The sequence below is a fragment of the Peromyscus leucopus genome, chromosome 9 (genome assembly GCF_004664715.2).
Source record: "Peromyscus leucopus breed LL Stock chromosome 9, UCI_PerLeu_2.1, whole genome shotgun sequence".
NCBI classification, from domain to species: domain Eukaryota; kingdom Metazoa; phylum Chordata; class Mammalia; order Rodentia; family Cricetidae; genus Peromyscus; species Peromyscus leucopus.
In genome coordinates this window covers 72,149,297-72,163,386 of record NC_051070.1, presented here as the reverse complement: position 1 = coordinate 72,163,386, position 14,090 = coordinate 72,149,297, and the positions used below count along the sequence as shown (strand labels likewise).

General features: G+C 42.7%; 1 protein-coding gene across 6 annotated transcripts in view; it reads right to left on the bottom strand.

The window, feature by feature from the left end:
* Positions 1-14,090, bottom strand: part of Chd8 (chromodomain helicase DNA binding protein 8) — a 70,189-nt gene that overhangs the window by 32,810 nt on the left and 23,289 nt on the right. For all 6 annotated transcript variants that reach the window (XM_028856098.2, XM_028856091.2, XM_028856095.2 and 3 more), the window contains 3 exons: positions 12,399-12,770; positions 9,740-10,125; positions 8,740-8,854 (listed from right to left, as the gene is read on the bottom strand). In XM_028856098.2, coding sequence (XP_028711931.1) covers positions 8,740-8,854; positions 9,740-10,125; positions 12,399-12,770 — 873 coding nt within the window. The remainder of the gene's footprint in view (positions 1-8,739; positions 8,855-9,739; positions 10,126-12,398; positions 12,771-14,090) is intronic.

The following is a 14,090-nucleotide window of genomic DNA, read 5'->3' as shown; positions in this document are numbered from 1 at the left end:
ATGGAATTGTGCCAGCAACTGATGAGTGAATAAAGAAAATGTGGTATATACACACAATTGAGATTGATTCACCCACAGGGAAGAATGAAATTATGCCACCTGCAGAAAATGGATAGAATTGGAGATCATCATATCAACTAAAATAGGGCAGACTAAGAAAGATAAATATAGCTTATTTTCTCTCATATGCAGAATCTAGACTTAAAATATATGCAATATAAGACATGAGAGTAGAGCTGGGTGTGATGGATGATGGTGCACACCTTTAATCTCAGCACTTGGTAGTCAGAGGAAGAACAATGCACTCAAGACCAGTCTCACTAATGAGACTGTTCAATAAATTAAAAACAAAACAAAAGAGAAGGAAAGTAAAAGGGACTATAGATGAAAGGGAAGGAAATGAAAGAGTACTAGAGAGCCGTGACGGCTAACATTCATCGTCAAGTAGGCTGGACTTAGAATCACCTAGGAGACACACCCCGAGCATTTCTGTAAGAACATTTCTAGAGAGCGTCAACTGAGAAGGGAAAACCCACCCTAATGCAGAGTAAATTGGAAAAAGAAGAAGAGCTGAATGCCATCATTTCTCTCTCTCTTTTTCCAGACTGCAGACAAAATGTGGACCAGTTGACTCAAATTCCTGCCTGCCACCACCACCACCAGAGCTGCCCTCGCACTTTGTCTATGGAGCACACCACAAACCCTGTCTGACGTCTTGTTATAGCAGACAGTAATTAATACAAGGAGTAAGGCTGAGCAAAGTATACAATATACATGAAAGAAAATACAGTAAAACTGTGGCTAGAGATGAAGAAAATGACATGAAAACAGTTCATGGAAAAAGATATAATTGAAAAAAATTTTTTGAGATAAGGGCTTCTGTAACACAGGCTACCATCAAACTGTCTATGTAATGAATGATGACCTTGAACTTCTGATTTTCCTGCTTCTACCTCCCAAGTGCTGGGGTTACAATTATATGCTATAATGCTTACCTGTAACATTTTTTTTTTTCATTTTTAGGATTAAAAAAAATATTTTACACCTGAGTTTTGCTTGTACGTTTGTGCACTGTGTGTCCAGTGCCCACAGGGGGAAAGGAGGACGTCCGACCTCCCGGGCCTGGAGTTCAGAGTTGAACGCCGAGCTCTCTCCAATCCCTACACTGAGTGTTTTTGTGTCTTTTCTTTTTCCCTCTCCACCTAGCAGACTGGCAAAAACTCAGAACATTTGAGGAAAATATTTTAAACAAAGGTAGGAAAATACTTGAGTGGAAATATTTGTCTAACATGCTCAAGATCCTAAATTTGATGCCCAAAACAGAAGGGAAAAGAAAAATCAGGAACTCAAGATATGGTTGGGGGTACCAACTGGCATGGTGGCTTTATCCTTTGACAGCAATATACTTCAAAATGCTGTTTTCTTTCTTTTCTTTTTTTTTTTTTTTAAAGATTTATTTATTTATTATGTATACAGCATATGTGACTGCAGGCCAGAAGAGGGCACCAGATCTCATTACAGATGGTTGTGAGCCACCATGTGGTTGCTGGGAATTGAACTCAGGACCTCTGGAAGAGCAGTCAGTGCTCTTAACCTCTGAGCCATCTCCCCAGCCCCAAAATGCTATTTTATATATTTGCATATATACACAAATCTCTGTAGAATTAACTGTAGTAAAGTACCAGAAAAAAAAAAAAGACTATAGACAGAGTACTAGTTAAATTATGTCACACACAGCCTTAAAATAAAACAGCACAGAATTATTAAACAGATGAGGCAGATGGGAAATACCAAAGTTAAAACTATATAACAACAGAAACCTTTATTATTTGGCACATCATTTGTAAGACAGATTTTAGCCAGTTATATGCTTGCCCTATAATCTATTAATTTAATTTCTAAGGATTTAGTCAGAAGACATGAAAATCGGTCCAAAAAATACTTTGTACTAAAATTTCTCATTTAATCCTTGCTCATTAACAATCACAAACTATACAACTCAAATGTCCATCAACAGGAAAATAGATACACAAATATACTCATATCTATATTTAAATCAGAAAAAGAAGTAACAATTGACATATTCATCACTGACAATCTCTTTTTCTTGTTGTTGGGTGTGTGTGTGTGTGTGTGTGTGTGTGTGTGTGTGTGTGTGTGTGTGTGGTGTGTATGTGTGTGTGTTCTTGAGATAGGGTTTCTCTGAGTCCTTGGCTGTCCTGTGGACCAGGCTGGCCTCAAACTCAGAGAGACCCACCTGCCTCTGCCTCTTGAGTGTTGGGATTAAAGGCGAACACCATCACTGCTTGGCAACTGACAATCTCAAAACATCTGAAAGAAATGAGATCCTAGATCAACCCCAAGGACCATTAATCAAAAAAAGCCAGACACAGCCGTTTTCACTTGTAATTTCCCAGATGGAGGCAGAAGGTTCCTTAGAGGCAACCCAGGGCTACCTGGTAAGCTGAAGGTCATATTGGACTACAACAGCGACCAGACCACAGATGTAACATACACATGTGACTCTTTGTATCCTGTTGTATCCTTCCTGTATCACCTAGGTACTTGGTCAACAAAGTGACCAAGTGAAGGCTATCCACTCGGCCTAAAGAACTATGAATGGCTGGGTGGTGGTGGCACACGCCTTTAAACCCAACACTGGGGAGACAGAGGCAGGCAGATCTCTGAGTTCCAGGCCAGGCTGGTCTACAAAGTGAGTTCCAGGACTGCCAGAGCTATACAGAGAAACCCTGTCTCAAGGGAAAAAAACAAACAACTACGGAAAAAAAAAACAAAAACAAAAAACCAAGAACCATGAACCAAAATAAACCTCATCTTTGTTGAAACATACCAGTAACACATGACAGTATGTTACCATGAACTGAAAACTGACTGATACAACACATATTCCATCCTACATTACTAAGGAAAGTCTGGTTATTAAAAAAGGATTATAGACTATAGACACTCTCTACTTTTTACCTCTTATATCACTTGTTTTTATAGTTATTGTGTAGCATTCTTTTTTTTTTGTTTTGTTTTGTTTTGGTTTGGTTTGGTTTGGTTTGGTTTTTCGAGACAGGGTTTCTCTGTGTAGCTTTACGCCTTTCCTGGAGCTCACTTGGTAGCCCAGGCTGGCCTCGAACTCAGAGATCCGCCTGACTCTGCCTCCCGAGTGCTGGGATTAAAGGTGTGCGCCACCAACGCCCGGCTTGTGTAGCATTCTTAAGATAACATTTCTGTGTTGGTTAATTAAGAGACAGGATCTAACTATTAATTTGTTATAGACAGGGTCTCTTTCTATAGCCTTGGCTGGCCTAGGACTCACTATGTAGATCAAGCTGGCCTTGAGCTCACAGAGACTCACCTGCTTGTACCTCTGCCTCCCTGGTGCTAGGATTAAAGGTATGTGCCACCACACTTGGCTTAAAATAGCATTTTTTTTTAAATATAAAGAAAGTTTAAAAAGGAAAAGAAATATTACTTGGATTTACTTTAAAATAAACCAGAAAGGGGCAATGGCCATCTCTTGGTAAATACTGAAGTAGAAGAATGGAAACATGGGACTTCATTAAATAATCTCTCCCTTTGAGTATATTTGAAAATTTTCATAATTAAAAAAAAAGCAGCATAGAAGGAGGTATAGAATACTAGTACTAAGTGGTAGCAGCATGTCATAAAAACAAACAATATTTCTGGAAGGGTGTGAGTGCACCCCTGTACCCTCACCCAAATAGACAAAACTGGTTCTTGGAGAAAACTGGGGGTCTGGGGTCTGGGGTCTGGAATGGACCATTTTTGTTCCTTTGGGTTTGGTGGGTTTTGGCCTTGTATAGTACACAGTGTGACAACTGGGTGTCTTTCTTCAGCTGCCCCCACTTCATTCATTGATTGAAACAGAGTTTCACTATGGAGCTCCGGCAACCTTGAATTCAGAGATGACATACCCCACCTCCCAAGTGCTAGAATGAAGTATGCTCCCCCACCACCTTTATTTTTTTACAGTGTTTCACAATGAACCTGAAGTTCATGGATTTGGCTAGGTCTACTGGACAAAGAGCCACCCTCCGCCCTAAGCGCCACACAGCCTTTTACACTAGCTTTGGGGAATCTGTACTCAGGGTCTAAGGCTCTGGGGCAGACCATTTACCAGCCGAGCCATCGCGCCATCCCGGTCCCTTGTTTTGCGTTTTTGATATAGGATCTCACTCAGTATCCCAGGTTATCCTTGAACTCACAGCAACCTCAGTTTCTACCTCAGTTTCCCAAGTTTTGTCACTTGGCTTGGGACAGAATTTCATAGTTCTCAAATTTAGCACTGCTAAAGTTTTCCTCAGATCTCTATGTGTATTTTAAAGATGGTTTCAGGTGACCTCTTGCCTTAACCTCCCTGGAAGCTAGAGATACAGAGTTCTCTACCATGTCCAGGTCTCAATTATGTGCGTGTATACATGTGTAATTTTCTTTGTGAGACAATGTGCTGTGCATCCCAGACTAGCTTTAAATTTATTATGTACATGAGAATGACCTTGATCCCCCTCTCTCCCTTTACCTCCCAAGCGCTAGGATTACAGGTGTGTACCATCATGCACAGGATGGCACTTGGGGCTTTGTGCACACAAGGAAAGCACTCTCCCAATGGAGCCACACCCTAGTCCTAAATTTCTTAACAACAACAACAAAAAAAAAAAAAAAAAAGCTAATGGTTAAATATTAAACAAACAAACAAAAAGCATCACAGTCCCAAAGGAGAAAAAGAATAATCATGATTCACTTAATTAATTAAAGTCAATTCTTTTTTTTTTTTTTCCCCAGAGCTGGGGACCAAACCCAGGGCCTTGAGCTTGCTAGGCAAGCACTCTACCACTGAGCTAAATCCCCAACCCCTAAGTCAATTCTTATTGACTTAATAAAGCTTATTCATTATGTGAACCTTAACTCAAGGCTCTTGATCCCTTCCTTGCTTTATGATATTTTCTTCCCTTTCCTTTTCTTCTCCTCCCTGTTCCCCTCAGTGACCTTTTTTTCCTTCTCATTTCCTTTCTCCTTTTAAATAATTTTTCTTAATATGCTACCCAGACTGGCCTCCCCGGTTCAAGTCTTACAGACATATGGCATCACACTTGGCCTTTGTTCTTGTGAGAAAAAGAATTGTGACCAGAGTTTTGGCTCATACTTGTAATCCCAGCACTCAGGATGTCCAAGTCAGTCAGGGATAGAGAATGTCTTCCCAACCCTCCAATAGATAAACATGAAATTTGGACACAAACACACCATGGCCATGTACCAGTGGAGGAAAGACCATGTGGGGACTGGAGTTATTGACGGTTATAAGATACCGTGTGAGTGCTGGGAATTGAACCCACCTGCTCTAGAAGAGCAACCAGTAACCACTGAGCCATCTCCAGCCTAAACAATAAAATCTTAAAAAAGTCAAAAGCCATAAATGGAAAGATTGGCGTTTGATACTAAAAATTATACATGCGATGATAAATATTCCAGAAACAAGCATAGTTTCTCTCATGTGGTCTCACTCTACTTCTTCTATTTATTAATCTTATCACTGTGAGCAAGTTCCTTAACCTATTGGTACCCGATTTCCTCACTTGTAAAATAAAGATAATATTATACACTTAGTAGGGTTGTTATGAGGATTAAATGTAAACATTTATATAATAATGCTTAGCTCATGATAAGATCATAATAAAAGCCAGGTGTAGTAGTCCATATAGTATTAATAATGCATGTAGTACATTAAATGCCTATAGTACACATGTGGTTTACAGACATACATGCAGACAAACACCGATACACATAAAAATAAATCACTTAAAGGTTTATCTTTTTTTTTTTTTTTTTTTTTTTTTTTTGGTTTTTTCGAGACAGGGTTTCTCTGTGTAGCTTTGCGCCTTTCCTGGAACTCACTTGGTAGCCCAGGCTGACCTCGAACTCAGAGATCCGCCTGCCTCTGCCTCCCAAGTGCTGGGATTAAAGGTGTGCGCCACCACTGCCCGGCAAGGTTTATCTTTATTTTGTGTGAATGAGTGCTAGTCTATATGTGGAATATACACCAAGTGCATGTGACCTTGGAGGCCAGAAGGCACTGGTAATCTTAGCAGTCAGGATGCTAAAGCAGTAGAATAACAAATCTGAGGCCTGCATGGGCAATAAAGCAAGACTCTTGTCTACAAAGCAAAACAAAAAGTGTCACAAAGAGGGCTGGGTATGATGGCACAAGCCAGTACTGAGAAGGCTGTGGCAGGAAAATCACTTGATCTAAACCTGCTGGGAGGGTGGCTCATGCCCAGCCCTGGGAAGTGGAGGCAGAAGCAGCAGCACTTCACATTCAGTCTCTGCTACAGAGAGAGATAAAGAATAAGCTGGGTAATGTGAAATCTATCCCAAAGCCCAGAAAGAAAGGAAGAAAAGGGGGGGGGGAGAAAGCAAAGGAAGTGAGGTATGGGCTGAAAGGAGGCTGAGTAGTAGGAGTATTCTGCTCTTGTAAGCATGAGGACCTGAGTTCAAGTCCCTAGCATTCACATAAAAAGCTGGGTATGGCAGAGGGTTTGCTGGCTACCAGCCTGGCTCCAGGTTCAGTGAGAGGCTGTCTCAAAGGAATAAGGTAGACAGCGGTAGAGAAGGGCTGTCAACATCCCCCTGTAGTCTCAAAACACACATGAGCATGCACACATACATACTCACAATTTAAAAATGCATTTATTAATATAAGAAAGTAGAAAGATGCTAGAGAGCTAGTTCAGTAGTTATGAGCACTAGCTGCTCTTCCATATTCAATTCTCAGCACTCACATGGTGGCTCACTCTGTTAACTCCAACCTCAGGGGATCTGACTCCTTTTCTAACCTCCACAGGCACTAGGCATGCAGTGAGGTACACATATACACACAAACAAAACACTCATACATGCAAAATAATAAAGTGGGGTTTGTTTTGTTTCTTCAAGACAGGGTTTTCTGTGTAACAGCTCTGGTTGTCCTGGAACTCACTTTTTACACCAGGCTGGCCTTGAACTCAGAGCTCTGCCTGCCTCCCAAGTGCTGGGATTAAAGGTGTGTACCAACACCACCGGACAACGCTATCAGTTTTAGTCAGCAAATTTTAGCTCTTTCTGTGTTTGCTTACAAATTGTAGCCACAGTCAGCACTGTAAGGCAGCGAATGAGAACTGGAGGCTGAGGTTCTTCTGGTCTGGCTGTCCAACTCTTCTCTGCCTCTCATCCTCAAAGGTGGAAAAAAAAGCAGCCCAAATTTTGTGCCTAACTACCCCAGAGTTCTTGTCAGAAACCTCAAGCATAGAAAAGGTGAAACAAAGGGACTAGCTGAACAGGTCTACTGGAGAGGAAAAGTGTTAGCCACCACAACCATTGATATTGCATCATGAGCTTACATGGTTTGCTCAGTTCTTGAAACAAAGGAATTTGGGGAAACGAGTATCGACATTTTAATAGTGACTGTTTTTATTTCAAATGTCCAGAGCCAGAATGTGTACATTTTACTAAGTTCTTTAAGGTCCTTTACCTGAACGCCATTAATAGGTTGTTTGCCTACAAAGACAGAAATTTAGAATATACTAAGTCCAGTCTCTTTTGGGGTTTATTTTTGGTTCTGGATTATTAGTTGCAATTAAGCATGTTTTTTCCTACAGGTGGATTATCCCTTATACAAAATGCTTAGGACTAAAAATAATCCAGATTTGAGGTTTTTCAATTTTAGAATATTTGCAAATATACAGCAAGGCCTGGTAGTTCAGACCTGTAGTCCTAGTTACTTGGGAGGTTGAGGCAGAAAGATTGAAAATTCAAGCCTAGCTTGGGCTACAGAGTGAGGACAAGGTTAGCCTGGGCGATTTTGTTTTGCTTCAAAACAAAAATAGAGCTGGCTGGCTCAGTGGCAGAACATTTGTCTAGCCTTGGCTTCCATGCCTAACACCAAAAAAAAAAAAAAAAAAAAAAAACAAAAAACAAAAAAAAAAAAAAACAACAAAAAAAAACCCAAACAAACAAAACAACAACAACAAAGAAGAGTGTGCATATACTCAATGCTGTGATCAGATAACACTTTTACAATAGCTGAAAGTAGTTTTTTTTTTTTTTTTTTTTTTTTGGTTTTTCGAGACAGGGTTTCTCTGTGTAGCTTTGCGCCTTTCCTGGAACTCACTTGGTAGCCCAGGCTGGCCTGGAACTCACAGAGATCCGCCTGGCTCTGCCTCCCGAGTGCTGGGATTAAAGGCGTGCGCCACCACCGCCCGTCTGAAAGTAGTTTTATACATCGTTTGTACAAGGTGAAGCATGACATTTTTTCTCACTTGTGTCACGTTGGCACGAAACATTTTCAGACTTTAGGGCTGGAGGGAAAATTTTGGCTCAGATGTTGAGACCACACACTGCTCTCGCAGAGGACCTGTGCAGAGGCACCCATGTAGTGGCTCACAGCGGTCTCTATCTCCAGTTCCAAGGAATCTGATGCCCCCTCTGGCCACTACAGGCACTGCATGCATATGGTGCACACAGATTCACACAAGCACAGACACACAAAAAAGTTTTAGATTGAAAGCTGGATGTGTTGATGATGCATACCTATAATCTCAGAAATGGGGAAGTTCAAAGAGGCAGGGGAATGAATCACCAATGATGAGGCCTGGCTAGGCTACATAACCATCTCTAGGCTAGCCTGGAATACATGGACTATTTCTAATTCAGATGTCCAGAGCAGGTCCTTACCTGGATGCTGCTCTCCTCATCCTCCCGGGGAGACTGGGCAGGCATGACTTCCACATCAGAGTTGTCAGAAGATGTGTTCCGTTTCCTCTTCTTGCCCACTACTGGAGTGATGGTGCTAAACAGGAAATGAAGGCAAGCATACTTCATGAGGCAGAGCACACTAACACAAACTTCCATATCATACACTAAACTTCCAGACACTCCAGTCTACAGTACAAATACTGCTGAGTAGAGCGTCTGAAAAAGACAATACCCGGGCTTGTAAGGGTAACCCTGTCCTGAAAGAAACTTTGCTGAGGGATCAAATAACAGAATGAAATTTATTCCTTTTTTTTTTTTTTTTTTTTTTTTGAGTTACATTTATTTTATGTGGAAGAAGCATTTTGTCTACATATATGTAGGTGTGCCAGATGTGTGCCTGGTGCCTGCAGAACTCAGAAGAATCTCTGGTCATCTGCAAGAGCAACAAGCACTCTTCACTGCTGAACCATCTCCAGCCCCCCAAAACCTGCTTTTTTTACAAGGTGAAAAAGCCTATGCAGCTACACAGTTTGAAGAACACGCAGAGAGTAGAAGCTAATAAAAAGGCGGCCACAAGAAATAAAAGAAAAAGGACACAAGATTGCAACAAGAACCATAACAAGCCACACTCCCTCAACAAGGTCTAAGATCGACAGTGACTGAGGTTTAAGGGCAGGGAAGCTGTGTCCAGTAGCTCTCTTATGAGTAGATGGTAGAGGTACTGAGAAATCTCTTCTACACAACAGTGATGTAAATGTCAGGAATGTGCAGTCATAGCTGCCTGAGCCACGATTCATATGTCCTTTTGAAAACACACCTACTTAAACATTTCTGTTAACCATATAAGCACTAGGACAGAGAAACAAAAGGTCGACTCTTTGGACAGGTCCAGTGGGTAGCTGCTATACACAGCTCCTCCCAAGTATTTTCACAGCAGTGTGCTGCCTCCAACATGCCAGGGGCAGCCAAGAGCACTCACTTGAGCTTACTCTTGCCCTTCGTTTTGGAGGCACCGGAGGTTTTGCTCTTCTTTGGCTTTTCCTCCTTCAGCCTTTCTCCACTGCCCTTTTTCCTGCGTTTCTTTTCACCTTCCTCCTCTGGCCGGACGCTGGGCAGCTCATCCTCATTCAGGACTCGAGGTATGTTTTGCTCGCCCCGGGCCCGGGCCCTGGCAATGGCCTCTGCTACAATCCGATTTGCTTTCTCTTGCTTTTTCTGGTGCTCCAGCCTGCGGTTCTCCTCCATTCCAGTCTTTCCCCCAGGATGAGGAGCACAACTTGCTGGTGTTGACAGGGCTGCCACTTCACTGGCACTTAGAACTTTAACCACAGAGAGCCCGGAAGAGGCTCCCTGAGAAGAGCCAGCCTGAAGAGACAAGGACACTACAATTTCAATACGTTTGCAATTTAAACGACCTAAAAAAACCAGGCATACTCAGCCAGACATGGGAGCAGAGGCCTGTGATTCTAGCACTTGGGAGGCAGAGGAAATATAATTGATTGCCCAGTAGTTCAAGGTCAACCTGGCCTACGTAGTTAAGTTCCAGGCCAGCAAAGGGTTACATAATGAGACCCTGTCTTAACACACAGCACAACACACTATGCAAACAAAACACAAACTAGGTACTTACTAATGCCTTAAAAAATCAGACTCAGAGTTAAGACTCACTGAACCTAGATCCATCTGAAAAATAAATGTGGTTTCTGATGAGAAAAGAATTCTAGAAAATTAAACTTTACATATCCTTTTTTATTGGGGGAACGGGGGAATTTGAGATAGGGCTTCTCTGTGTAGCCCTGGCTGTCCCAGAACTCGCTCTATAGCCCAGGCTGGCCTCAAACTCACAGAGATTCGCCTGCCTATGCCTCCCAAATGCTGGAATTAAAGGCCTGCGCCACCACCACCCAGCTCAAACTTTACATATTCTTTTGCCACGCTTTTAGTCACTATTTTAGAAAAATTACAACCTGCACAACCAATACTGATCTTTGTCCTAAACATTAAAATGTTTGAGTCATTCCCTTGGGTTATCTTTATCACCCTGGTGTGTGTTTATGTGTATAGACATATGCTTGAGTGTGCAGGTGCCCTCAGGAGCCCCAGGCATTGGAGCTGGAGTTATAGGCAGTTATGAGCCACCTGATGTGGGTTCTGGTAACGGAACTCAAATTCTCTGAAAGAGCAGAAGTACTCTTAATCACTGAGTCATCTTACAAGATTCATGAACTATTTCTTTGTCAAATGAGACACAATTTCATGGAAATAATAATAATAATGATAGTAATTTGTATATAAGTATTATAAGCTAGGAAGATGATGAATATTCTAAGCTAGTGACCAACAATCCCAAAGGTCCTCTTTTGTCCCCCTGTAGGAGTACGGTTACATGGCTATGTATCCACCTTTTTAATGTGGGTACTGGGATTTGAACTCAGGTCCTCATGCTTATATTCTTATCCATAAAACCATCTCCTCAGCACCATTTTTAGATATTCATTTTGAGTGTGCTATCTGTGTGTGTACACGTTGGGGGTGTGCACATGCACGTGGGGACCAAAGGACAATTTTCTTTTCTGTGTCTCCCTCAGTTGCTTTCCACTTTCTTTTTTTTGAAGAGATGATCTCACTATGTAGTCAGTCCTAGCTGGTCTGGAGTTCAATATGAAGACCAGGCTGGCCTTCAACTTTCAGAGATCCAGCTCTGCCTCACAGCTACTGGGATTAAAGGTGTGAATCACCACACTTAAGACAGGGTCTCTCCCAGAACTGGGGGCCTCACTGATCCGGCTTAGCTAGCTGGCTGGAAAGCCGGAGGGACCCCCTGTCCCCACCGTCAGTGCTGGGATCACAGGCGTGCTGGTGTGGCTGGTTTCACACGGGTGCCTGGGATCCAGACTCAGGTCCTCCCACTCATGCCAACAACTGCATCATAATTTCAAACCATTCTTTCCTGAAATTTTTATCTATCTCTTGGTTTGAGTCAGGGTCTGTCAATTATGTAGCTCTGGCTGTCCTAGAATTCGCTATGTAGACCAGGGTGGCCTAAACTCACAGACATGCCCCTGCCTCTGCCTCCCCCGAGTGCTGGGATTAAAGGTGAATGCCACTATGCCTGGCTCTTTTGGGGAGTGTGTGTGGAAACAGTCTGCTATGCAGTACAACCCAGGCCCAGTTTTTTCCCCACCCATAATACTATAATAAGGAAAGACCAGTTTAAAGACAAATACTATAGAAATCATCTCCTCAAACTCAACAATAATTCTTTTGTGTGTGTGTGTGTGTGTGTGTGTGTGTGTGTGTGTGTGTGTGTGTGTTTCGAGACAGGGTTTCTCTGTGTAGCTTTGGAGCCTGTCCTGGATCTCGCTCTGTAGACCAGGCTGGCCTCAAACTCACAGAGATCCGCCTGCCTCTGCCTCCCAAGTGCTGCGATTAAAGGTGTGTGCCACCGCTGCCCAGCTTCAACAATAATTCTTAATCTTTGTATGACTGAATAAAAACAAGGCTTCAATGGGTGAAATAAAAATTTGCCCCTCAGTTCCAAAGCATAAATTAGAATTCCTCGCAGTTAGCAATAGCTACTGAATGAAGGCAGTGGAGCCTAAGGGATGTTCCTTTCCTTTCCTCTCCGAGTCACTCACCTGTGGCTGCAGCACCATCTTGAGTGGTACTGAGAGTCTTTGTCCTGGGCTTTGTCCTGGTCCCACGATCTGAGCCTGCTGTACAGAGGAAAGTGTCAATGGCTGGGCTGCGGGGGGCGGCTGTGGTTGTGGCTGTGATGACGGAGGCTGTGGGACAATCTGGATTTTCTGCTGCGGCTGTTGCACCTGCAGCTGAATGGTTACTACTTTGGCAGGCTGCCCCTGGGCATTCTTGGCTTGAGTCAAGGCTGCCAGCTGGTTGCCCTGTAACACTATCTTGCCTGGTAGACTCCCTAACACAACATGCCGATGTCCTTGGGGACCTCCGGATTGTGGCTGTTGGAGGACCAAGGTGATGCGTTTCGATTCACCCTACAATGGAAAAAGGAAATCACAGAAGAGGGGCATTAAAGAACATTATATATAGAAATATTTACACCAGCTTTCTTCATTTGAGACTCATAAAACTGAGTGTCAGAGGAGAATCCATTTTTGTTTACTCTCCAATATGTCTCTAGAGAATCTTTTCTGTAACACCTCTACCCAGTGGGTATCAAGCCTATCACAGACAGACACACACACACATACACACACACACCCCTTTTTAGTAGCTATCTTCTAAGGCAGGCATTTAATGTTTAGAAATTAGGACAAAAATTCTTAAGAGTAAAATGAACCATGCCTCCACATCAGTTCCATTAGCTTTAATGCCTACAGGTGCTCCCAACATTGCTGGTCCTTTCTTCAGAGCTCTCCCTTTGTATGATACAAAGGAGGAAGAGGACAGAAGTAGGAGTGACAACAGAGGCAGGTGCAGTGGCACATGTGTGTAACCCCAGCTTCAGGAGGCTGAGACAGGACTTCAAGTTTGAGGACAGCCTGGATGGACTACATAGTGAGAACCTCTCAAAAACAAACAAAAACCCCCCGAAAACTGGTGTGATGGCACACACCTCCAATCCCAGCAGTAAGAAGGTGGAGGAAAGTCAATCTCAAGTTTGAGGCCAGCCTTCCTTGGCTATATAGAATCCCAGGCCAGCCTGGTCTATATAGCAAGAAGCCGTCTCAACAAATAAATAGATCGATAAAAGGAGCACTTAACAAGTCTTGCAAATATGTTCCCAGAACATCCTCTATATTCAATGACAACTTATAGCATACATTTACTGTGAATTTTTGTTTAATGTCCATATTTCCCCACAGGCTGAGCTCTGGAAGCACAGAGACTGTTCACAGTATTCGGCACTGGGTAGGTACAATGCAGCATGTGGTAAGAGCTGTCAAAGCTCATGCTGAAAAGCAAAGAGAGCTAGGCAGCAGTGGCACATGCCTTTAATCCCAGACTTGGAAGGCAGAGGCAGGTAGATCACTGAGTTCAAGACCAGCCTGGTCTACAGAGTAAGTTCTAAGGCAGACAGGGCTATACAGAGAAACCTTGTCTTGAAAGACCCCCCACACATACACACACAAAAAAAAGACAGTCATGCATGGTGGTTAATGCCTGTAATCCCAACACTTGGAGACCAAAGCAGGAAGAATGCCATGAGCTTGGGACTAGCCCCAATTAGAGTGACTTTGTTCCAAGAAAAAGTGCACAGGCTACAAGATAGAGCTAAACAGACTTTCCTATAAACAGTTCTTATATACCTGTGTTCTCTCTCCCTCCACCCTCATTGTTCCTAAGTCTTCTAT